General features: G+C 40.2%; 1 protein-coding gene across 1 annotated transcript in view; it reads left to right on the top strand.

Annotated features, from left to right (window-relative positions):
- The first annotated feature begins 1225 nt into the window (after positions 1–1225).
- Positions 1226–24248, top strand: part of SENP6 (SUMO specific peptidase 6) — an 83738-nt gene continuing 60715 nt past the window's right edge. Inside the window, 2 exon segments of the mRNA XM_059832991.1 lie at positions 1226–1327; positions 22615–22708. Coding sequence (XP_059688974.1) covers positions 1276–1327; positions 22615–22708 — 146 coding nt within the window. The 5' untranslated portion in view covers positions 1226–1275.

Raw genomic sequence — 24248 nt, 5'->3', positions numbered from 1 at the left:
ATAAGACTTAAAGGAAAGCAAAGAACTTTCCTCTCTCTAGTTTTTAATTTTCATACACACCTAGTTTAGGACTTCAGTCTACAAACTCCTAAGTTCAAGCTCACTTTTCAGACCTTAGTCATTTTAGAAACTAGGTACTTTAAATTAGACATAAAAATTCCCCGATTCTGCAGTAAAGTGGGGTCAGTAGAATTCCAGATGAAGGAACCTGTCCTAGAAAGGAGTATCTAGTTTTCCCTAACTCTAGACTGTCAGAATTTATCTTCCATTTTTTAAAGGATGTATGTTTTTGATACTTAGGTACTTGGGCTTCACAAGAAAGCTTTTTAAAATGTAAAACCTTACATGCTAAGAAAACATTTTTCAATTTTAAATTCAAATTTTGAAGTCAAATATACCTGAGGCCATGACTTGCAATTTCTGTATAGCTGGCTTGGCAATGCTGTACGTTTTGCTGAATCCAAGTTTGGTATTTTAAATATGCCTTGATAGGGCCGCAGAGGATTTTACGATTGGCAAGAATTCGTAAAACCTTTGTGGCCTTTTGCCCGAGCGTGAGTGAGGTGAGACCAGCGGGCCCCAGTCCTGCGCAATGGACTCCCGCACTTTTGAAAGTTCATTCATTTCACGCAGTCCAATCCACCTCCTCACTTCCCAAAAGCTGCTGCCTCGGAGCTGATCAAGGGGGGAGCGGGAAAGCCCGAGGTATTACCGGGCGCAGCCCTACTGCGGCCATTTTATCGCCTAGGGGCCGGGGGAAGCCGGCGGCCCCCGCTGCGGCTGGCGGGCCGGGCGCCCGGCGAGCCGGGGGTCTCGGCAGGGAAGCGCTGGTGAGGCCCCGCCGCGCCGTTCATGGAGGAGAGGGGCGGCAGCGCGGCGCGCACCGTTTCCTCGTCCTCCCCGCGTGCTCGGAGGCGCCTCCGGCGGAGTCCCGGCCAGGCCTGTCTCCTCCGCCGGGCGCCATCGGCGGCTGCTGGGCCAGGCCCCACCAGCAACCGCTCGGGGGGCTGCTGGTGGCGGACGCGGTGAGGGAGGAGCGGGCGCGCTGCCGCCGCTTCCTCCTGCACGGGGGCCGGAAGGCAGCGCGGCCCGGGCCGCCGTGCGCGCGGCCTGGGGAGCGGGAGAGGGCCGGGCCTCGGCGGCGCCGCCGCCGCTGCGGGTCACCCAGCCTTCCGCAGTGGGGGTGGGCGGCGGAGCGCGCAGGCCGGGGGAAGGGCCAGGCCCCGCCGCCTCTCTGGGCGATGGAGTGAGGGAGCGAGGCTCGGCAGCAGGAAGATGGCCGGTGGCGGCGGTGGCGGCGGCTGCAGAGACAGCTTGTTTCTGGAAGGTGCGTGCATGGCTGAGAGGGGGGGAATGCGGCCCATGGGCTGCGTTTCCCTTCTGGCAACCAGTAAGGGGCACGGTACAGACTGGGGAACGGGGAAGGCGGGCGTCTGTGTTCATCGGGGCGGGGGGGGGGGGGGAATGGGTCCCCTTTGGGGGACGACGACAATGAGAGGTGGCTTCGGGGTGGGGGAAGGGTGGGTGCTGTAAGGGGTGGCTTGATTTGGTGGAAAGAGACCTGCTTTTGAGGGAGGGGTTAGTGAGGGCGATTTGATTTCTTACTCTCTTTCTTTCTTTCTTTCTATCTTTTAATGCTCTGAGGCTTTGGAAGTGCAGTGTTTTCTTTGTAGGGGCAGAGCGCTGAGAGCAGCCTGGGCTTGGTGCAGCAGGGCCGGTTTTGCAGCGGGAGGAATCCTCTTTCGGAGGGGCGGTGGGCTGGGGGGCGGCTGGGCAAGGTTAGCGCTAGGTGAGGAGGGGAAGCGAGGGTTGCTGTGCCGCCTCCCCGTTGCATTACCCTGCCTTAGTCTTTTCCCAGGCCCCGGCCTAGTCCGTACCCTTTCCCCCCACCATAAAATGAGTCTCGTCTGCTGCTAAAATGCTACTTTAAAGGTTTGGGACTGAGGTTAATTTTGGGAGGGGGATCATTCTTACGTTTGTGATACGAAGATGATGATGAATCTATCAGCTGCAGCTGAAAGAAACCTTTAGCGTTTATAAAGCCTTGAGTAATTTTTTTGACGTACGGGTTTGGGTTTTTTTTCCTGTCCCTGTAAAGCTCTTAATTACAATGCAAAAAGTCTCCTGAGATTGGAATATCTTTAACTGTTGAGCCTTTACAGTTTCACTGATTTAAAAAAAAAATCCGCTAATGTAGTCTTGCAAACTTGCTATGAGCACATATCCTGATGACATAGGCCAATAGTCTGCTAAATTCTGCTAAATTACCGTGATGATAATGAAGAAAAAAATATGTTAATGAAATAAATTACTCCTTATAAGTAGAGGTTTTCAAGTCAGGGATAAGTTTAGCACTGGAGATTTTGCAGAACCTATGTTATACAGAACATACCTCTTGCAGATTTTCTCTTGCTGCGGGATGTTGGGTTTTGTTTCTTATTACTTGATGTTCTGGAATAGAAGTACTCTGTGAACAAAATACTGCTTGTTGTTTTGAATAATTAATCTGAAATTCTGATGTTCAGACACTCTGGTTAATAACCACTGTCACGTTACCTCCCTTCTACCTTTAAAATGTTTCCTGATGAAATGACACTCCATTTTTTCCTGAACTCTCTCCACAGAATATAGTGAGGTTTGTGCAGACAACTAAAAGTGTCAGGGTGATGACTAGTCACGGCCTTCTGCATGCACCTTGGCTACTTGCTGGTTAGACAGGTGGCTAAAAACCGACAGGTTTCATGTGCAAGACTCACACATTTTTTACTTCTGAGATCTCCTTCCAACAGCAGGACCAACACGACACTGGATAGCATCCCTATTCAAAGCTTCAGTAATCCATGATTGGTGAATCAAGTTATCAGCTGCTTTTGTGTTTACCCATTATTTTGGGAAGTGTTAATTTTAGGACTGATGATGTGATAGAAACCCTAAGAGTGTACAAGTGTGCACGCATGTGTGAAGAAAACCTAATGTGGATGGTGGTGACAAAAAATTTCTGAGGGCGGCCCAAGTCCAAATGGGATGATAGTACTATAGCAGATCTAGTAGGAGCTGGTAAACTTTGTACTGATTTGAAGCAAAGGAAAATAAAGTCTTTCAGACATTATTTGAGAGGTTCTTATTAGGGATGTTGACTTTATAGGAAAAAGTAGAGGCACAGAATATATATATATATATATGTGGGGCTTTTGGCAATCTGTAATCTGGAAACGTACAGCAGCATATTAGATCAACCTAATGATGGGAGAACCACCATTATCCAAAGGCTAGACGAGCACAGAGTGCCAGTCTTGTGAAACAAGTACAATGTGGACAAAACCGGGGATAAAAGTGGATAGAGTAGGAAATATGGCAGCTTCTGTTGGAAGATGATGATTAATACACGAGCCTAGAGTTTTATCTATGACTAGTCTAAGTGTGTATATTTCATGGACTCTGTTGAAGTCTGTATAAGCAACAACCAAAAATTGTTTACTTGATGTTTTTGGAAGTGTTATCTTAAAGGCTGGTAGAGAGGAGGGTGAGGACTCCTCTGTCCATCCCTGCCATTAATGCGCAAAACAAATGAATTATGTGCCAAATGGATGTTAGGTCTATCACTAATTGAACTCAGTCTAATGGAAACTGTGCTGTTTAAATACGTACCTATGTATGTGTGTGTGTATATATATGTACAGAGAAGCTTCTGGTGCTGTCATGCTGATGTTGACTATCAGTCAGACTTAAGATAAACGTACAGTTAAATGAAATTAATTGCTTTCAAGTATGACAGTTGTTCAGAATTCTGAATTTGATTCCACATGTCCAGTAAGATACTGCTTTTCTCTCATTTAGTGTGACAGATGTTACTATGAAGAAATATGGCTGTCATTCTGCTGTTAAAGTGCTTCCTTTTTAATATTTTTATTATTTATTCTTCAATAAAACCAAAACGGTCTTTCTGGAAGGGTGTTCCTTGAGTGATTTATCTGTTGACTTTCTGGTAATGCTGTTCTTGAACACAGTGATTCATACTAGCACATGGTTTTTGTCCAGTTTTGCGTATCTAATGTGTCATCTTTTTTTTATGCTGTGTTGTATAGACTGTTTTATGGAAAATGTGAAAAAGATCCCTAGAACTGTAATGTTTGATGCTTTTTAAAGCTGCATTTGTTATCGTTCCAGAGCAGTGCTAATAATTTTTAGCATGTTGATATACATCATATACATTGATATACATGACCTGTGTGTTTACTTTCCTTGAAATGTGAGGACTGTTAGAATTCAGAAGTGTAGGAAGTACCTTATTTTTGTTATTTAAGCTAGTTTGCAAGTGGAATTAGTAAAACTTTTCCCTTGTTTTCTAAATTTACTTTCCTACAGAAAGGTTTCAAAGTTATGAGCAGAATATGCAGAAATTCACAATAACGAAGTAGTCCTGTTGCATGGGAATTCTTTCCTGATTTGGAGGACTAGAAATTTAGTCCTCCAAATTCCAGCCACAGGAATTCCTGTGTTTTTTAATTGATAGTCACACCTAAAATATAAAGCAATGACAGGCAAATCTATTTGGATTTAGAATAGGGGGATGTTTAACGCATAGGAATGGAGAGTACTGTTGATCATTACCCCTGGAGAAAAATTATGGGAACTCTTGTTATATTCTGCCTCCTTGGATATTACTCCTTTCCAGCCTTAAATTTAAAGTTTCCCTATGTTTGTGCAGTAGATAACAGGCAAACTTTAAAGTATTCCTAAATGTATGTATTTTCCAGAAGAAAGGAGAAATGTTTTATTCCTTCCTGTTTTCTTTTTTCAGTCTCCTGGTGGTTACAGTAGTGATACTGAGAACCAATATTGAAGTTTCTTTTTGAGGACCTCCTTTCTGAGGAATGTTGCCAGTCCCTACCTTCAGAGCTGCTGAGAGATTTCAATGCAATCATGACAGGAATTTGCTCAATTGTAATTCTATTTTCTTGGCTACAGGTTTCCTAATAACAATAGGGGAAAACTATGAGGACTACCCAGTAGCAGCAGCAGAAGAAACTTCACAGTTGTCTGCCAGAGGACTCTAGAGGACTATTTTGTTTTTCATTCAGCTCACATGTAGAGAATGGTCTTCACCAAAGCAAGGCTTGTAGACTTGTGCATTTTCTTAAAGGTAGCTGAGATTCTGGAGTGGTACAGAAGCACACAGCATTTGTATATTAGTGTATAGACGTAGAGTTGCCATTTGAAGTGGTGGTCAGCCTTTCCTGCCTTTTTTTTTTTTTTTTTTCTTTTAATCATATTGAGAAATCTCTGACAACAGTAATATAAATTAGGCGGGCAGGGTGGAGTTTTTATTCAGATAGAACACTTGAAAATTTCCTACCTGCTATGACTCTTCTCTTTATTTTTCTCTTAACAGTGAAATTTAATTATCAATTGTTGTAATTGTCTTTGAAGCAGTCTCTGATGCTTTGTTTATGACCTAGTGGAGATAAGTATAGCTTGAAAACGAGGGGAAGGAATGTTTGGGGTATCATTCACCTTCTTCTGTGTGTTTATCATAATCTAAACTCCTGCTTTATGCTGTTGAATTCTTCTCCGGTTTGCATCAGTCCCATCAATGTCCAGACATGTTCTGTTCCTTTCTTCTGTTTTTCTTGAGAGTAATTTTCTGTCTGAAAGTGGGAAATGCGTCACTCTTCCATGGCTTGCTTATGTCTCCCGGTCCTCTGACCCGTTCAGAATTTCTTTCCAGCACTGCATATGTGTCTTCTCAGACCTTTGTTCAGCTGTCCTTTCCAGTGGTTTTAAGAATAAGAAACCTTCTCATTGACTTCAATGACAGATTATTTTCTAAGAATGAAACCCACTCGTTGAGAACTATTTCTCAACAAAGTCAAATTGAAACTATCTTCTTGCTGTCTTATTTTTTGTGTGTACCAATCTAACTTGGATGATAGGTGGCATGAAATATTAAGAAAGACGAGGTGCTTCTTAAAGCATGTGGAAAGATACTAAAAAGAAACTTCATTTATCTATTAATGCTCTATAACATATGTTGTAATATGCTTGGTGGTGCATTCTAAAATAATAGCCTGTGCCCAACTCCTCATCCACATCATCACCTTCTTTTTAATTTTGGGACATAGGATTCTAGGAGCCCAGGCTTGTCCTCGGCTTTCTGAATTGGAAAGCATCTGTGTGCAATCTTCTGCTTTTCATTACGGGGGCATTTATTATTTGTTAGTTTTTCCTAAGTAGCTGCTGCTATAATAATTTTGCACAAAGTGGGACATAGTTACTTTTATACCTGAAGCTACTATCTTGTGTGGGATGCCTCATCCATTATTTTCTGGCACTTGGATTTGATAGGAAAGCACTACTCTTTCCTCAGAAAAAGTACAGAAATTCTACTGGCTTTTAGTGGCCAGAAAAAAATACTAAATTGAGAGTGTTTGTAAAAGAGTTCCTTACACTCTTCTTTATGTAAGTATAAATACAAAAGTAATAGTAATAAAATAATAACATTAATATGTGGCTTGATAGCAGGCATAAACCAACATTTTGCAAACGTCTTGCTTACGCAGATACTTTTATGATGAACCTATTTGGATATTTTAGTCTTTTGTTTCTTGTTTTATGTACAAGGATAAAACATAATGGATTATTTATTGTAATGGTTTCAACAACAACTTTGGCTTTTATTACTGTTGTTTCTGGAAGGCTATGCATGGATTTCAGTGCAGTATCAGACTTCACCTTTTCTATAGAGTTTTAGCTGTGTCTCTTAATTGAGATAACTGAGGGGTGTCAAGGTGTTTTGTGTTGTAGCAGGTCCTATAATATGAAACTAATAACCAAACTTGCTACTTTTAAATACTGCTTTGTAAGAATATGAGGGGTTTTTGAGTCATGTCTCATCATTTTGTCTCCTCCCTTCCCACTAATAGCTATTAAACCCTTTTGTTTGCAGAGGAGTAGAGATCTGACAGGTAAATAGCTAGAAATTTTGTGAAACTTGCCCACTTCCATAAAACAGAGAAGTCATATGTTATATTTTCAGGTGAAGCTGACCTTAAGTTGTGGTGAAGCCAAAGTTGGTGTCTTGCATTGGCCAAGTCAGTTGCTTATGAATGTCCTGTTCACAGGAGTAAATGGCATTTCCATAGTGGTTGCTCAGCAGCCTGTGTTGATGGATATCATGATGCAAAAAGAACTACCTGGCAGTCTTTATTTCCCTGTTCCTTCACAAATGTAAGATAAAAAATGTTTTTCATTCTGCTGCTGAGGCCATGAAATTTCATTTTCTTTAGGAAATGTGGAAAAGATAACCAGTTCTTAAATAATGGTTTATTTTTAATCATTGAATCACTGCCTAATTCAGTGACACATGTTTAGGTTGGAAGCTTTTTTTGAGAACTACTAACATGTTATAAGTAGACCTTAGTAGTTCATTAATACATAGACACATTTGTGAGATGTCTTCTGAGTACTTTCAGTAGAATGTCATAAAAGTACTGAAAACTTAATTTTCTTGTGTGGTGTAGTGTAGTCTCCCTGAACTGAACTGGGGATTGGGCCAAATGGCATTCAGTCTCTGAATTACAGTCTAGTATAAATCAGAATACAGAATGGCTAATGATTATTTGGGTACTGTAGCTAACAGGAATGATTAAGAGCAAATAACTTTTGAGAAGTTGTTTTTGTTTTTATTTATGGTGTAGTGTCTGCTATGAGGTAAAGAAATAGCATTTTGGCAATGCTGTTGTTTGAATAACTTTTTTTCTAAATAATCTGTGTCAGGGATTATGTTCTAATATAGGAGGATAGTTGGTTATTAGAAGGATTGTAGTAAATGCATGAGTACTGATGCCTTGTAGTTAATGTACACTAGCTATTTGCATCATGGATATCAAATTTTAAAATAATGCTTTCAAAATAAACTGTCCAAAGAATAGTAAAATGATTAAGGTATGATGCTATTGTCTTGTACCGGGTAATGATAAATTGGGTGTATGGAGTCCCTAAAGCGGCGAACTGTGACATTGCTGCTTTTATTGTATCATGCTGTGACTCCATTTTGGATGCAAAGCTGCTTGCCAACTATTTATTGGTTCTCTTTGCAAGGCTTAAAATTATTAGCTGGTTTGGGTATAGGGACTAACAGAATATTATTAACTGATTAGAGGGAGTTATGTGTTGCAGCTGTGCTGCTCTTAAGGCTCACTGCTGCAGGTGCAGGAGAGGGAGAGGTCTGCTTCTCTTCCCCTTTTGCTGCTGCAATTTCCAGCCTGGTGGTGTATCTGGTACTGCCCACCACCCTTGAGACTTACCAATTTGTTGCCAAAGAGATCGAACTTGTTGTGTACTGTCTTCCCAGACTGGCGCTTTGCCAAACCTCTGTTGAATTTGCTCACTGAAGGGTAAGCAGGAGAGGTAGGACAATGGCTTGGATTGAGGAGAGCAGACAGACTCTGCTTGTGAGAGGAGTAGGATGTTCCCCCTTCATCTCTCTCTGGTGAGCTGTTAAGGTGTAATACATAACTTAAAGTTTGGAATAAATACTTTTGTGTAACAGCAGCTTTATCCTGCCCAGGGAAATTAAATTATTTTAAATAACAGGTTAACTTCTGCACAGAACAAGTTTATGGTGAAGGCTGGAGACTGGAGGGAATAAATTAACAGGCTGTGGTTATTCTTCCTAGGTTGGTCAGCAGGCCTTTAAAAAGTTCTTGTTAACGGGCAAGTGCTGTAGGAGCTGCATGAGGCAAGGAAACATTTCTGAATGCATGTTCCAGTAATTCCTGTGAAAGAATAATTTGGAGTGAAAGACAACTGAATTTGGGATATCTTTCTCTGAGTGAATCTTGAATTATTATAAATAAAGAACAGTAATGATTCAGAAACTGTGCTAATCCTTCCTGGGTTTTTGTTTGTTTGTTTTCAGACCATGTAAGTTGTAGCTGGAGCAAAGTCTCCCTGTTTTTTTTGTGTGTGTTTTTTTGTTTGTTTTTTTTTAAATAAGACTTGCCACAAGATGTTTTAAGAATGATAAATACCAACAATATTTTGCTAGTGTGGTAAAACATAATGCTATATTACATGATTAATATTATGTAATCTTAGCCATTTAGGTCTGTAAGAAAGGGCTGCAAAAATATTTGTTATTTTCATTAGAATGTTTCTATCCAGTGCCATACAGTTGTTTCACTTGTACTAAAATTCACTCTACTGATGTATTTTTATTAATGTTGTAGGATATAATGTTGTGTTTGTTTGGCATGTCCAATTTTTACGGCTCATTTAGCAAAATATGAATATCCTGTTGATGACAGAATTTAATATGACAGTCTAACAGAAAGATTATTCAAGAGCCCATTAGATGAGAATTTGAACTATGCAGTAGATGTTAGCTTTCATATTTACAATTGCATTTGTAATTTCTGAGGCTCACTTCTTTTAGAAACACTTACTAGAGTCCTCTGTAACTTTATTTCTACCAAGGCTTACTGCTCAAGAGGCAATTTAAGGATTCTTTACAATTGGGAATAAACTTTCAAAAGTGAACTTCTGGTCCGGGTTATTGTGATTGCATATACCTGGCACAGTGGGGCAGTAAACCTTTAACTGAGATTACTAGTTCTGCTGTAAGGTGAATATGTTGTAGCTGAATCTTCACCTGGTGAATACCACAAAAAATAAATATCTGTCATTAACGTAATAAAGAAGTTCTTCATCATCTTGCGAAGCCTTTGTTAGATGGAAAAGGCACTGCTCCTTACTTGGAAGAAAGAATTCCTCTGTGCCCTGTGATAGAAAGAACTGATAGATGAAGGTAAGCATGAGTTTCATGTTTGGATGAAGGTGACTGACACTAATCTCCAGTTGCAGGATGGTCTCTTAGGAAGTTGGACGTTTTGCTTCAGCTGCCTTTTGGGTGATACTTCCTGAAAAGTATGTTCATAACTAGGTGCAATTAGCAAGCTGGCATGTGTTTTTTTATTATATTAAAAATTAGCTGATCGATAGCACTTCCTCATCTTCACTGCCTTTACAAGTAATTACTGAGAAAATGTTTGTTTTTTCAGGGATGTTAAAGGGTTTTTTTTAGCTTTTTAAAAATAAAGCCTGCTTAGTGAATTTTAGCATACTGTGGTTCAGGTAGCAGTTGTCAGTGTTCCTTAAACTCATTGTTGTTAGGTATAGTGAAGTTGGATGCTTTCATTACAAAGATTTCTGTAGTTTTAATGCAGTAATGTAGTTGCATTACATCATGCTTCACTGCATTGATGATCTCTAATTGCAAAGAGAGTTAAAGTATATAGTGTGAGCAGGAGGCTATTGCCTATAGTTGCGTTGCATTTCTTTGATTTTATTTTTGTTTTAAAACCAGACACGATTTACTTGATTTTTAACTGTATGTGTATTTGCAGGATCATTTTCTAACTCTTAGCAGTTGCCATGTCTGGGGCCATACTGTATGGCTGTGCAGGTAATTGTGCCAGCAATTTACAACACAGCCAGGCCTACCTAACTGCTCTCTGCTGCTCAGTATGACAGTGCTGCTGCCCCTCCCAGAGACAATGCGCTCACAGCTTTGCTTGAGTCAATACTGGCACTTCTCTGGCTTCGTGGCAAGTTGGCTGAAGGAACAAAATTGGCAGAAAACTAGTCCTGGGGGGGAAGTGTTCATAGAGCTAGTGTGTATTACTTTTCAGCGATCAGCAATCTAATCCAGCTGACTGCCCTCTCATATGGGTATGAAAGTTTGCCAGTGTCACTAAGAATAGGGAAAAAAACAGGTCTTTGGCCTTTACAGAAAGGCAAATGCAAATTTTTCTCACAGCTTAGAGTTTATCTAACTCTGTCATCCTCCTTTCGTCCTTTCCCTACTCAGGTTTTTCTGACATGTGTCTTTTTCACTTGACCAAAGAAGTTATATCAAAGAAGTGTCTTGTATTTTTCTGCCTTAACTGCATTTTAGAGTTTCTTCTTCTGTCCTATATTTGCAAGTTACTTTCTTGTAGAAGTCATGGAACCTTTCTGGACTTCAATTTCTGTATGTTTTTATAGAGGCGATATTATCTGACATTGTCTTTGAAAGTTTGCGGGATAAATCCAGAAGTGTTAAATAATACAAATTCTTCATTTTTTTTCTTCTTCCTTTTGGTATGTAGATACAGTGCTTTATTTCAACCCGACGCTCCAATTATTGCAGCAAACCTGAAGACCTTCTTGAAATGTTAGTTGCCTAATTTCCAGGTAGTTAGGCTAGGTTATTAATCTTATTCTGTATGTAACTGCCTTTCAGCACTTTCTAAAAATAGATCGCTGTTTGTTTAGTGGTGCTGTATTCTCAGTTGCACTAGCTTAGCTTTTCTTATGAAGATGGATCCCACGGTGCATAACTAAATCTAAAATCAGAAGTGTGCAAATCAGATGCATAATATGCTGTAAGGCTTCCTGCTGTGTTTTGCTTATCTTATAAAACTCTTCCAGTGTTCGGAATTTGAGTTCATATGTGATTAACATCACATACTGATTTGCCACAGAAATTGTATTCTGGATTTCTTGTTCAAGTGTCATCTTTGTTGAAATGGCTTGTTAGCTTTGTATACTTTTTCACATTTTGAGAGTAAATTGGCAGTTCAGAAATTGTCCCTAGCCTATCCTAATCTTTTATCCTCCAATTTTTCCAATAAAATAGGAAGATATCTCTCTCACATTTATCTTTCCTATAAAAGCACTGAAAATTTCTTCTTTCTTTATGAATTTTTAGTATATCTCCAGTCTAGCAATAGAGGTCTTACGTAAGTAGAGAATTATATATAGTCATAATGCTAGAGATGAAAAAATTACTTTTTGTTTATTTGTTTGGGGTTTTTTCTTTATTGATGGATCCTGCTTTTCATGTTATTTAAATTATTTTACTTGTGTGGAAAGTTTGAGTAGGTGGCAGACTTGACTCAGAGAGAGAAAAGAAGGGAAGTGACTGAGGTACTTCATTTTAATGGTGCAGTTGCCTTAGGTGATGCTTTGTACCTACAAGTAGTCACTGGTTTTACTTGACTGCTGGTTGGAATCATGTAGGTTGCAACCTCCTATCCAAACCGAGCACAGTTAGAGCAGGTTGCTCAGGGCTTTGTTTGATCTCCATGACCTCACAGGTCAACCTGGTTCACTCTTGAGCACCCTCATGGTAAAAAAGAAATTCTTTCATTGAGTTGGAATATTCTTCGTTCCAGCTTGTGTCCGTTGCCTCTTGTCGTTTTGCTGTGCATCTCTGTGGAAAGTTTGGCTTTATCTATTCTGTGCCTTCCCATTAGGTAGCTGAAGACAGCCAAAAGGTCTCCCCTCCCCCCTTTTTAAGGCTGAATAAACCCATCTTTTTTAGCCTCTCCTTATACTTCATGTGCTTGATCCCCCTGGCTATCTTGACAGCCCATCAATGAACTTGCTGTATTGTGTCAATGTCTTTGTTATACTGGAGAGCCCAAAACTGAATGCAGTACTCAGGTTACAGTTTGATGTGGAAGTGCCATATGGAGGGGAAGAGTCACTTCTCTTGACTGCTGGCTAAACTTTTGCTAATATGTCGTGTGGTTGGCCTTCCTTGCTGTGGGGGTGCACTGCTGACCTGTGTTCAGTTTGCTGTCCACTGGGACCCCCAGATCCTCTTGAAAAGCTGCTTCCTAGCCACTCGTCCCCCAGCCTGCGCTGCTGTATGGGTGCATTTGGTCTCAGATGTAGGACTTTGCATTCGCTTTTGTTGAACTTCCTAAGATTCTTGTGAGCCCATTTTTCCAGCCTGTCAGGTCCCTGTGAATAGCAGCCCTGGCTTCCAGTGTATCAGCTGCTTCCCCCAATTTGGTATCATTTGCAAACTTGCTGAGTGCACTTGGTCCCAGCATCCAAATTATTAACAAAGACATTAAACAGTATTGGCTCCAGTACTGATTGCTGAGGGATACCAGCAACTGGATTCGTACTGCTAGTTATCACCCTTTGACCCCAATGGACGAGCTGGTTTTCCCCTCACCTTCTCATTCATTTACACAGTCCATGTCTCTCTAGTCTGGCCATAAGGACCTTGTGGGACACCATGTCAAAGGCCTTGCACCACCCATTGCTCTCCCCTTACCTACACAGCCAACCATCTCACTGTAGAATGCAGCTGGGTTAGTCAGGCACAATTTGCCCTTGGTAAATCCATGATGGCTGTTCGCCTTCTTGTCAACATGTCGCTGTGAACAGATTCCTGGAAGATTTGATCCATGACCTTATCAGGGGTTGAAGTGAAGCAGACTAGCCTATAGTTCACCAGATCATTCTTGTTGCCCATCTTGAAGACAGGTATAATGTTTTTTCAGTCATTGGGAACCTCTGTCGTGCCATGACCTTTGAAAGATAATGTAGAGAGGCCTAACAGTGACATTGGCAAGCTTCCTCAACACCATCAGATGCATCCTGTCTGATCCTGTGGACTTCTACATGTACAACTGGCTTAAGCGTTCCTTAATCATATCTTCCTCAACAGTGGGTTATGTTGCTTTCATGCAGATTCTGCTGGTAGAGTTGGGGAACTGGGAGGTCAGAGGGCAGAACTTACCAGTGAAATCTGGAGAGGCAAAAGAAAAAGGATCAAGTTCTTCAGTTTTTTCTGTGTCCTTTGTCACTAGGTTCCTGTCTCATTGAGCAGTGGGCCTGCATTTTCCTTAGCATTCCTTTTGCTGCTGGTATAAATAAAGAAGCCCTCTTGAAGTACTTCTGCATTGTTTTCTGACGCTGTCGTAAGGGCAGCATCCTTGGGTGATAAGTCTACATCTCTATTGGGAGAATTGGTAGAAAAGGTCAAGAAACACTAGTTGTCCATTATGTGGTTACCACCACTGTCTTACCAGAAAAACCTTCAAAGACATTGCAAAGAAAATGTTTAACATATTCAAAGCTCTATCATCCTTTTATCCTCCTCTGTTACTCCTTGTTAATACTTCGAAAATGTTAAACGCAGTTCAGCAACTTATAAAACTTACACAGTTCTGTGTTCTTGAGTCCAATTATTCTACGTGATATTCTGCACTGTAAGGAATCCAATGTGTATGGAAGTCCTGAAGGAAAAAAAAGTTGTTTATCAGAATATGCAGCTGATTTTCCATCTTTTAACTACAAACCTCTTATAAATGCTTTTTCTTTGCAAACTTTTTGTCCAGGAGTGGATGCTCTGTATTTATCATTGGTTTTCTGCTGACATCACATTCTTGAAAGGGTGGGTTTTTTTATTAGCCATCTGAGAAATTAAATTGCCTTCTTGTGTGAAGGAATGTCCATACTTCGTATCCATTACACTGGTATCATAGAACTTTACTACTGAACTCTGTGCTTCATGTAATGTCTCACTTCTTATCAGTTTATGATTACTGCCTATTATTGGAAGTGATTTTGACAGGTTTTTTGCATGTGCAGTTAATTTAGGGAAAGGGAAGTTAAAGCATCTTTTAAGCAATAGATCTCTAAATCTGTGCCTATAAATGTAGGTTAGGTTATGGTTCTGTGCAGATTTGTTTGGTATCCTTAGTGCCTAAAACAACCTCAGTTCCTGGATGCCCCTTACCTCTGCTGTGCTGTCACAGCTGTGCTGTAATAGTGTGGTTGAACAGAAGAGGGAACTGACATAGTTTAAAAACAACTTTCCCCCTCCCCCGCCACTCAAGGTATTTTTGCCTGAATTAGTTTCCTTCCCCAGGTTTGCTTGCAGTGAAAAAACAGCTGTGCTGATGTATGCAGGGTGCAGGACAGGAGCAAGAAGCCCCAGCTTTTAGCAAGTGTGAGGAGTGCGTAAACCTGTTCATGTAGTGCTCTTCAGAATATGAAAATGCAACCTCACTGTGGTTACACAGTTGACGTACTAGAGCTGATGGTATCAAAGCTGGAAGGAAAAAAGGTATTTTGCATAGAAGCCTGAAGAAGTCTGTCTGAAAGAATAATGAAGCAACGGGGAAAGTAAAACAATTAAACATTTCTGTGTCAGATTTTTATGAGTACTTGTATCCTCTTAACAATATATGTGATGACTAAATGAACCACAGATTCGAAAGCTCAGCAGCATTCTTTTTAATTTACTTAAATAAGAGTCTGGATGAAGGCAATGATTCTGAGCACATTTAAATTAGTTTGCATTTTTGTGCGAATGCTGCAGTATTTGATAAGTTGGTTGCAACTGTGATGGTCTAAGCGTTTGTAAGATGAGGCTTTTATTATTTCTTTTTTTTCAGACCAGTGTACCTAGGGAAAAAGAATGTAAACTTCAGGTCCTCCTGGAAAAACTCCTTGGTCCTGAACCAAACCTTTGTTTGATTTAGGTTTCATATTTAGGGTGGTTCTTGGAAACACAGAAAGAGATGTGATCTTAGCAGATGAAAGACTTGTAAAAGCTTCTGAGTCTTGTAATAGAAACATTAAAGTTGCTTCTGCTGTATTCTGGGGGTGGTGGGAAGTTCTTCTGGCAATCCAGTGATAGATACATCTGAAAAAGTTGCTTTCCTAGAAAAGTTGGTCTTCACGTGGCCAGTAAATGCATCTGATGTCTGTGGGGGGTTGACCTTGGTGGGATGACAGGTGCCCACCAAGCTGCTCTATCACTCCCTCTCCTCAACTGGACAAGGGGAAAGGAAGTATGATGAAAGGCTCGTGGGTCAAGATAAGGACAGGGAGATCACTCAGCAATTACCATCATGAGCAAAACAGACTTGACTGCGGGGAAATTAATTTAATTTATTACCAATCAAATCAGAGTAAGATAATGAGAAATAAAACTGAATCTTAAAAACCACCTCCCCCCCCGCCTTCTTCCCGGGCTCAACTTCACTCCCAACTTCTCCACCTCCTCCCTCCTGAGTGGCGCAGGGGGACAGGGAATGGGGGTTGTGATCATGTTGTCTTTGCTGCTCCTTCCTCCTCACACTCTTCTGCTGCTCCAGCATGTGGTCCCACCCACGGGAGGCAGTCCTCCATGAACTTCTCCAGCGTGAGTCCTTCCCACAGGCTACAGTTTTTCATGAACTGCTCTAGCATGGGTCCTTTCTATGGGGTGCAGTCCTTCAGGAACAGAGTGTTTCAGTGTGGGTCCCCCATGGGGTCACAAGTACTGCCAGCAAACCTGCTCCAGCGTGGCCTCCTCTCCACAGGGCCACAGGTCCTGCCAGGAGCCTGTTCCTGCATGGGTTCTCCATGGGGTCACAGCCTCCTTCAGGGCACATCCACCTGCTCTGGTGTGAGGTCCTCCACAGGCTGCAGGTGGATATCTGCTCCGCTGTGGACCTCCATGGGCTGCAGAGGGACAACCTGCCTCACCATGGTCTTGAGGTTGCAGAGAGGTGGGTGTTGGCCTCTTCTCCCAAGTGACAAGTGACAGGACAAGAGGAAATGGCTTCAAGTTGCTGGATATTAGGAAAAATTTCTTTACTGAGAGAGTGGTGAAACACGGGAGTAAACTGCCCAGGGAAGTGGTGGAGTCACCATCACTGGAGGCATTCAAGGAACGTGTGGACGAGGCATTGCGGGACATGGTTTAATGGGCATGGTGGTGTTGGTTGATGGTTGGACTGAATGATCTTGCAGGTCTTTTCTAACCTTAATGATTCTGTGAGTCTGTGATTCCCCATGGGCTGCAGGGGAATCTCTGCTCTGGCACCTGGAGCAACTCCTCCTCCCCTTCCTTCTTCACTGATCATGGTGTCTGCAGAGTTGTTTCTCTCACATATTCTCACTCCTCTCGTCTCTGGCTGCCATCGCGCAGTTGTTTTTTCCCCTTCTTAAATACGTTATCACAGAGGCGCTACCACCATCACTGATGGGCTCAGCCTTGGCTAGCAGCAGGTCCATCTTGGAGCTGGCTGGCATTGGCTCTATCAGACATAGGGGAAGCTTCTAGCAGCTTCTCACAGAAGCCACCCCTGCAGCTGCCCCTGTCCCCCGCCCCTGGCTACCAAAACCTTGCCACACAAACCCAATACAGCATCATATCCAAACCAATAAAAAGAAATAGGTATGTTTTTCTGGTCAGCTGTAATATAGATTCATATGGAATGATTGGCCTTAGAGCACAGAGTACAAGACGTGCAGAAAAATCTTCTAAGATGATATCTTCTGTTGGACACTAGGACTTTACTAAATACTGTATGTGTCACTCCTCACTTCAGTGTTTTAGGCAGAATTTTAAAGGATTTTTTTGCAGATGCACAACGTTGCTTATAGTTCATGGAGATTCACTGTGAACTTTTTCCTCCCATTTAGGAATTGCTTAACGACACTGTTGAATGATAGAAACTCCTGCTAAAGGAGTTTACAAAACAGTGTCCACACACAGTAACTAAAAGGTGTTAATCTGCTTTCTGCCATTTTTCCTGCAAGCATACTTTCTTTTCTAATCCAAAATTTGTTAACTGGGTTTTACACAAAAAGACAGTATGGACATTTTTAAAAGGGTAGCTTCAGGATGTGGTTAATAATGCCATAAAAGTTTTAATAAAAAACTAAAATACAAATTATTTTTTCAGCAAAGTTCTTTAATTGGCTTTTTAAAAATTATATGTAACTGATTACAGTTATTTAAAAAAGCAGTGATATATGTTAGATATACCTGTTTAAGATGTCCGTTTAAATTCCGTCTAGTTTCTGGGGCTCAGAATTGCTAATCTCCCTTGGTATAATAGCACCAAAGGGAGCTTATAGCGGGAGGAAAAATGACTTGTCATTGCTAGTGAAATCTGTTCCAGCATGCTGCCTTTCTTGGGCAGAGGCATAGCAATTGACTTCTGTTGGCTCAATATCTTAGGGGCAGGTCTGCTTATTCGAATATTTTCACCTTCTGAGTATTAATGTGTCTTGCTGATTAAAATGGTCTTGGTAGCATCCATAGTAAAAATTGCAACATAGAAGTTCCAAATTTAAGTCTTACTACAAAATAGTTGGAAACTTAGCCTGGGTGACAGATGACTTGTTATCCCTGATTTAAAAAAACACAATTCTGTGTAGAATCTGCTCGAGGGTAGGAAGGCTCTGCAGAGGGATCTGGACAGGCTGGATTGATGGGCCGAGTCCAATTGTATGCAGTTCAACAAGGCCAAGTGCCGGGTCCTGCACTTGGGTCACAACAACCCCATGCAACGCTACAGGCTCGGGGACAAGTGGCTAGAATGCTGCTTAGTGGAAAAGGACCTGGGGGTGTTGATCAGCAGCCGGCTGAAGATGAGCCAGCAGTGTGACCAGGTGGCCAAGAAGGCCAACGGCATCCTGGCCTGTATCAGAAATGGTGTGGCCAGCAGGAGTAGGGGGGTGATCGTGCCCCTGTACTCGGCGCTGGTGAGGCCGCACCTCGAATGCTGTGTTCAGTTTTGGGCCCCTCACTACAAGAAGGACATTGAGGTGCTGGAGCGTGTCCAGAGAAGGGCAGCGAAGCCAGTGAGGGGTCTGGAGCACAAGTCTTATGAGGAGCAGCTGAGGGAGCTGGGGTGGTTCAGTCTGGAGAAGAGGAGGCTGAGGGGAGACCTCATCGCTCTCTACAACTACCTGAAAGGAGGTTGCAGAGAGGTGGGTGTTGGTCTCTTCTCCCAAGTGACTAGTGATAGGACAAGAGGAAATGGCCTCAAGCTGTGCCAGGGGAGGTTTAGATTGGATATTAGGAAAAACTTCTTCACTGAAAGGGTTGTCAGACATTGGAACAGGCTGCCCAAGGAGGTGGTGGAGTCACGCTCACTGGAGGTGTTCAAAGAACCTGTGGACGTGTCATTGTGGGACATGGTTTAGTGGGCATGGTGGTGTTGGGTTGATGGTCGGACTTGATGATCTTACAGGTCTTTTCCAACCTTAATGATGCTGTGAATCAGATCCCAAGTGACCATTCAGATCAAGTAACTCAGGTGAACAGTCTGGCTAACATGATGGTATACTTCTAGATTTGCATTTTTGGTAGGACCAGGAATACTAGAGAGAGGGAATTGATCCAGAGCTGAGTGAACAGAGTTGGGATACTAAGACTATTCTTCCATGGACAACTGAGCTGGTCTGTAGCAGTGGACTGGATTATTGCACAAAGAGATTGCTGGGTTTATGACAGTACACAGTATCCATGGCAAGTTGACTCTTGGGAAATATCTGAAGACTTGTAGAGAATGTAACAGAAGAGCTGGTAGCATTGATGCACGTGATAGAAATCTTAGCATCTTCTCTAGCAGGTGCCGGGCCACAAAAATGGACAGTTGCAAGTCAGAAAAAATTTGCAGGGAAGATGAGTTAGCATCTGCAAATTCCTTCTTTGGAGAGGGAGTTCCATGCAGTGGGGATGGATTTTTTTTCTCAAAACGAAAATAGAATCAGTCTTCTCGTACCTAGAGTGGGGGTAGGCTGATACATGTGGAGCAGCACATGGTTTGATGTAATTTATGCTCAGTGGATAAAACTATAAAAGTTTTTTTTACTACTGAAGTTGGTAAAACTAAGGTAGGAATTGATGTAGAAAATTATGTACAAACAGTCTGATTTAAACAGAAAAAGAACCAAAAGAAACCCCATACAAAGAAAAGTGTTTGCTTCATTTATGTGAAGAAACCTAGAAAAATATTTTAGGTAAAATGGGAGAACTGGAAACTGACAGAATTAACTTAATTGAAATTAGATAGAAGGAAAATAATTAGAGGGACATTATGACAAATTGAGACTAAAGGGAAAACCATCTGATACAGAAATGCTTAAATGCTTTCTGCTTAATACAGAAAATCTTAAGCAACTCTTGAAAAGAAACTAAAAGATGCAGGCAGAGTGTAAAATATTTGCAGACATCTTGGGAGTTATTTAAAGACGCCATATTGGAGGCTTACAGCACTTGCATGCTGCTTATTTAAATAGACTTTAAAAGGCCCCTCAAAATGTTGGCATGGCTAAACTGCAGGGTAAGGGGAGACGTCTGAAATAAAACATCATCCTTCTTGAATCTGAACTTTTGTCCAAATGATGAAAATAGAGAACAATAAAAAAGCTGGTGGATTAAACCTATAATTCTAATGAGGCAGGCAAAAATTTTTTTGATTAATAACTCCCAACAGCCATAAAAACTACTGTTACGTATTTCTTCAAACTCAGAAGAAAAGTTTCTGGACTATCTGTAGGATCAGTAGACAACGAAATTGTAGAAGGTGGCTTTGGAGAATATAAGGTCATAGTTACGAAACGGAATTGCTTGCATGCACTTTGGCAATGCTTATAGAGGTCTTTATGCCATAATATTTCTTAAGAAGGAATGTGGTAGAGTATGTGACCCAAAACAGAATGTCAGTAGAAGAAATTGCAGTATGTTACGCAAACAGTGAACACGGCAGCAGGATCAAACGGCATTCATGAAAGAGGAACTCGGGGATAAAGGAGCTAATGACTGTAGCATGTTACTTGTTGGTTAGCATTGTCTTTCTGCTATGGGTAAAGAAGGTATGATACTAGCTTTTTAAAAAGGCAGTGGAGGTATTTGAGGAACTTTACATCGGTGAGCTTTGTGACTGTACGACCCAAATTCATAGAAATCATAATGAAGACTAGAATTAATTTCATCGTTCCCTCTGTAAAGTCCTTCACTAAAGGCTTTTGGAGAGGCTAAGTTGCCTCTGGATAAAATGGAAAGTTTTATAAGGAACAACTGGCAACAGATGGAAGGAGAGGCCAAAAATAGTTTGTTTTGTTAATAGAAGGAGTAACCCATTGAATTCAACAAGGTTCTGTGGTAACATTGGTGCACCGGTACAAGGAAAAGGGTTTGATAGCGAGGTGACAAAGTTTGTAGATGTTGCAAACTTTACTTGGGTTAGTATAATGGCTACCTGTTTAAAGAAGATTGCAGATGCTCAGGGTTTGGGTTATGTGAATATGAAATTCAGTGTAGGTAAATGCCAAGTAATCTAAGTGAATGAGAAGTAGGAAAGAGAATTTTTGTAGGCAATCATTGGCTCTGAACTGGTTCTTGCCAACCATGAGTGAAAGATGGAACTATCTGGTACATAAAGACCAATGCAGTTCTCCATAGCAGTGAAAACAGCAAATCCAGTGTTAAGACTTACTAGGAAAGAAATAAAGAACAGAAGCAGCATGATGTTTCTGTATTGTAGAAATTCATGGCACATATGCATCTTGAATATTCCTCATAGTGTTGGTATTCTTTTCTCATCTCAAAAAGGGTACTAGAAGAGGTTCAGAGAGAAGCATTGAGAGTGATTTAAAGGCATGAAACAGCTTTCATTTGAGGAAAAATTAAAAAGACTCAGTTCGGTTTTTTTTCTTCCTGGGAAAAGGATGACCGTGAAAGAACACAACAGAGATCTATGCAATCGTGAGTGAATAGGGAAGGATTGATTACTTTTACCTATCAAAGTACAAGAACTAAAGGAGTGGAGTACTAAGTAGGAGCAAAAGATGCCAGATTGAATCAGGACAAACAAAAGGAAGTACTTAGTCATATGATGTGTAATTAAGTTGAGGTACTATCTGCTGCAAGATGCTGTTGATTCTGTAAAGTAGGGTTGATTAAAAAAGCAAGTGCAGAGAAGAAAAATGCTAGCAGAGGCTGTTAAACACAAAAATATCACCCATGGCTCAAGAAGTCCTCAGTAGATGCACGTAGCTGGAAGCAGATGTTGAATATGCAATAAATATTTCTGTGTGCACTGTTTATACTTTACCCTAGACATCTGTTGTTGGTTGTGATTTTTTTTTTTCTTTTTTATCAAAACATAGAGTTGCATTCATTATTTCTAAATGTATTTCCAACTATGTAAAGAAAAACATGGTAAGAAAAGACACATTTAAATTATACCAAAATCAAAGCTGCTGCATAGTTTGTCATATAGAATTTGTGTGAGACAGCTCTTAGTCGCAATAATTAGGGCTTGGGGTGAACAGTGCCTTGCGTTAATGAGTGCTGTCTCCATGGTCTGGACCTCCTTCACTTAAGAATAACCCCATGTCATCATATTATATGAAAATCTCCACACTGTTCGGTATTGCAGTAGATAAATCTAAAATTTGATGTAGTGTGATTGTTCTCAGAAAGTTTAGGTTTTTACTTAGTTCATGCTAACACTGAAATTTCAATTAACATCAGATGTTAATTCAGGTCAGTGTCAGATGTTGTATTAAAAAAAAAGTGTATTATGTTGAAATTGTACTTGGGATCATTCAGAACTGTTGCTTTTATATGAAAAAAAATCAAATATGTGCTTGGGTATTAGATATTTAAACAATAAATTTTGGGACCCTTTCTGCATGTGGCCTATAGTTCATATCAGAAAATGAACACTTAAATTTACAGGTGTCATTAAAACAGTTGAAATCCATGTAAAACTACCTCATGACATAATTTTTAATAGCTTGCTAACTTGTTGCGTTAGTAATCAAGATGTTGACAGATTCTCAATTGTATTTATTTAGGAAAATGAGTCACCACTGCATTGATGAACTTATTTTGTCAAATGATAGTTAAACATTGACATCAACAAAATAAATACTTGGGGAAAATATATACATCTGGTTTACTCCTCTAGTTTGTGTTGATGAATAACTCTGCTTGAAATCAAGACTTATCTTCACTTGTTCTCATTTCAGCTTTGGATAGATCACAGTCCAAGAGAGATGGAGGTTTTAAAAATAATTGGAGCTTTGATCATGCAGAAGAAAGTGAAGGAGATGCAGAGAAAGAGTAAGGATGCTTTTATCTAGGCTATTGAAAGTATAAGTGTCTATATATAAATAAATACTTTTTTGTAATTTATTAATAAGAAACAATATATAATATCTTGAAAATTTCAGTGATTAAGAAAAATTATTTAAAATAAGTGATTTTTTTAAAATAGTATTGCCATATCAAAATGCATTATAATGTAAATTCAATTGTGAACATGGTGCTTACAACATAGGGTATAGTACATTTCAAAAGTGTTGCAGTTGTCTTTGGAGCTAGTGTGTAAGTCTAAGGAACACAGACAAGAAATATGTTAACATGCAAAGTAAGGAAATGGAAAGGTAGGGTATCCAAGCAGCCTCAACTTTTCCTTTTAGTGGTGATGATAATCAGTACTTCACAGTTATGATTTTATGATTAAGGTACTTCAGTAGCTGTAGGCCTACATCAAGTTAAACTGAGCTTAAAAGAACGTAGGTTTTTCTCCCTTGTGCTTATCTCACTGGGTAGACTTAAAGCTGGTTTTGTTCCCTGATTTCTTTACTTGGTATGTTTGGATTTTGACTAAGACTTAAACCCTATGTGTGTAGTTTGAATGCATACTTTGTCCTTGTGACATTTTATTGTTACTAATATGTTTTCTCAGCACTAATGTATTTATTTCCAAAAAGACTAAAAAATTGTTAAAAGACCAAGTTTCATGCATGAAGAATGCATGTTAGGTTTATTTGTTGTTCTTAGATATTTGGAGAGTAGGACCTGCAAGTTTAAAAAGGATTCTGTGGTTCTCTAGTAAGGAGAAACTGAATCCTGTGATTAAGTACAAAAATAATTCTTATATGAATTTGTATTTTGATCTCTCTAATAGTCTAAAGAGACCACCATGGAGTCACGTTTTCATTGGGTAATATTCTACCAAATGTTGTGTGTTGGAGGGGAGATAGGAAAGTAGACACATAACCACTTAGGCTGCAGCAGTAGGCTATGCTGTAATCTTACAAAAACAGTAAGAAATGTGATGTTTTAGTGATTAAAAAATTAGTTCAGAAGTTCATTGAAGTGTGAAGTAAGCATTAAGAGCTTTTTTCAAAACAGAACTGTATCAGAAGTTAAAACCACTTTTCAAAAGGTTCTCAAACTAAGGGCATTTTAGTTTTATAAGATTAAGCTTGCTTTTTTTTCTTAGCAATTTCACATCCATTTCTGGTGCACAGTAATATGTTTTAAGTGTAGTTGCAGTACATACAATACAGTTAGTATTTGCATTTTACTTGTCTTCAGAAAGAAAAGTAATTCACGTTTGTAAGCATAGCAGGTTTTTTTCTTCTAGTAATTTGCTGCTCTTTTCCATCTGTCTCCAACTGATGTTGACTTCAGAACACAGAATAAGATATGTATAGTGTAGTGATGTTAAAAAAAAAAAAAAAGTTGGAAAAACTGGTTATGGAACATCTGTTTTATATAATTATCTGATTTTAAGATGGTGTTTCTGAGTCATTTTTCATTCCTTTCAAATATTCTGTATGATAAACAGTTTTCCCACAGCTAGTATTGAAAT

The sequence above is a fragment of the Gavia stellata genome, chromosome 2, assembly GCF_030936135.1.
Source record: "Gavia stellata isolate bGavSte3 chromosome 2, bGavSte3.hap2, whole genome shotgun sequence".
Taxonomy (NCBI): domain Eukaryota; kingdom Metazoa; phylum Chordata; class Aves; order Gaviiformes; family Gaviidae; genus Gavia; species Gavia stellata.
This window is presented reverse-complemented; position numbering and strand designations above follow the sequence as displayed.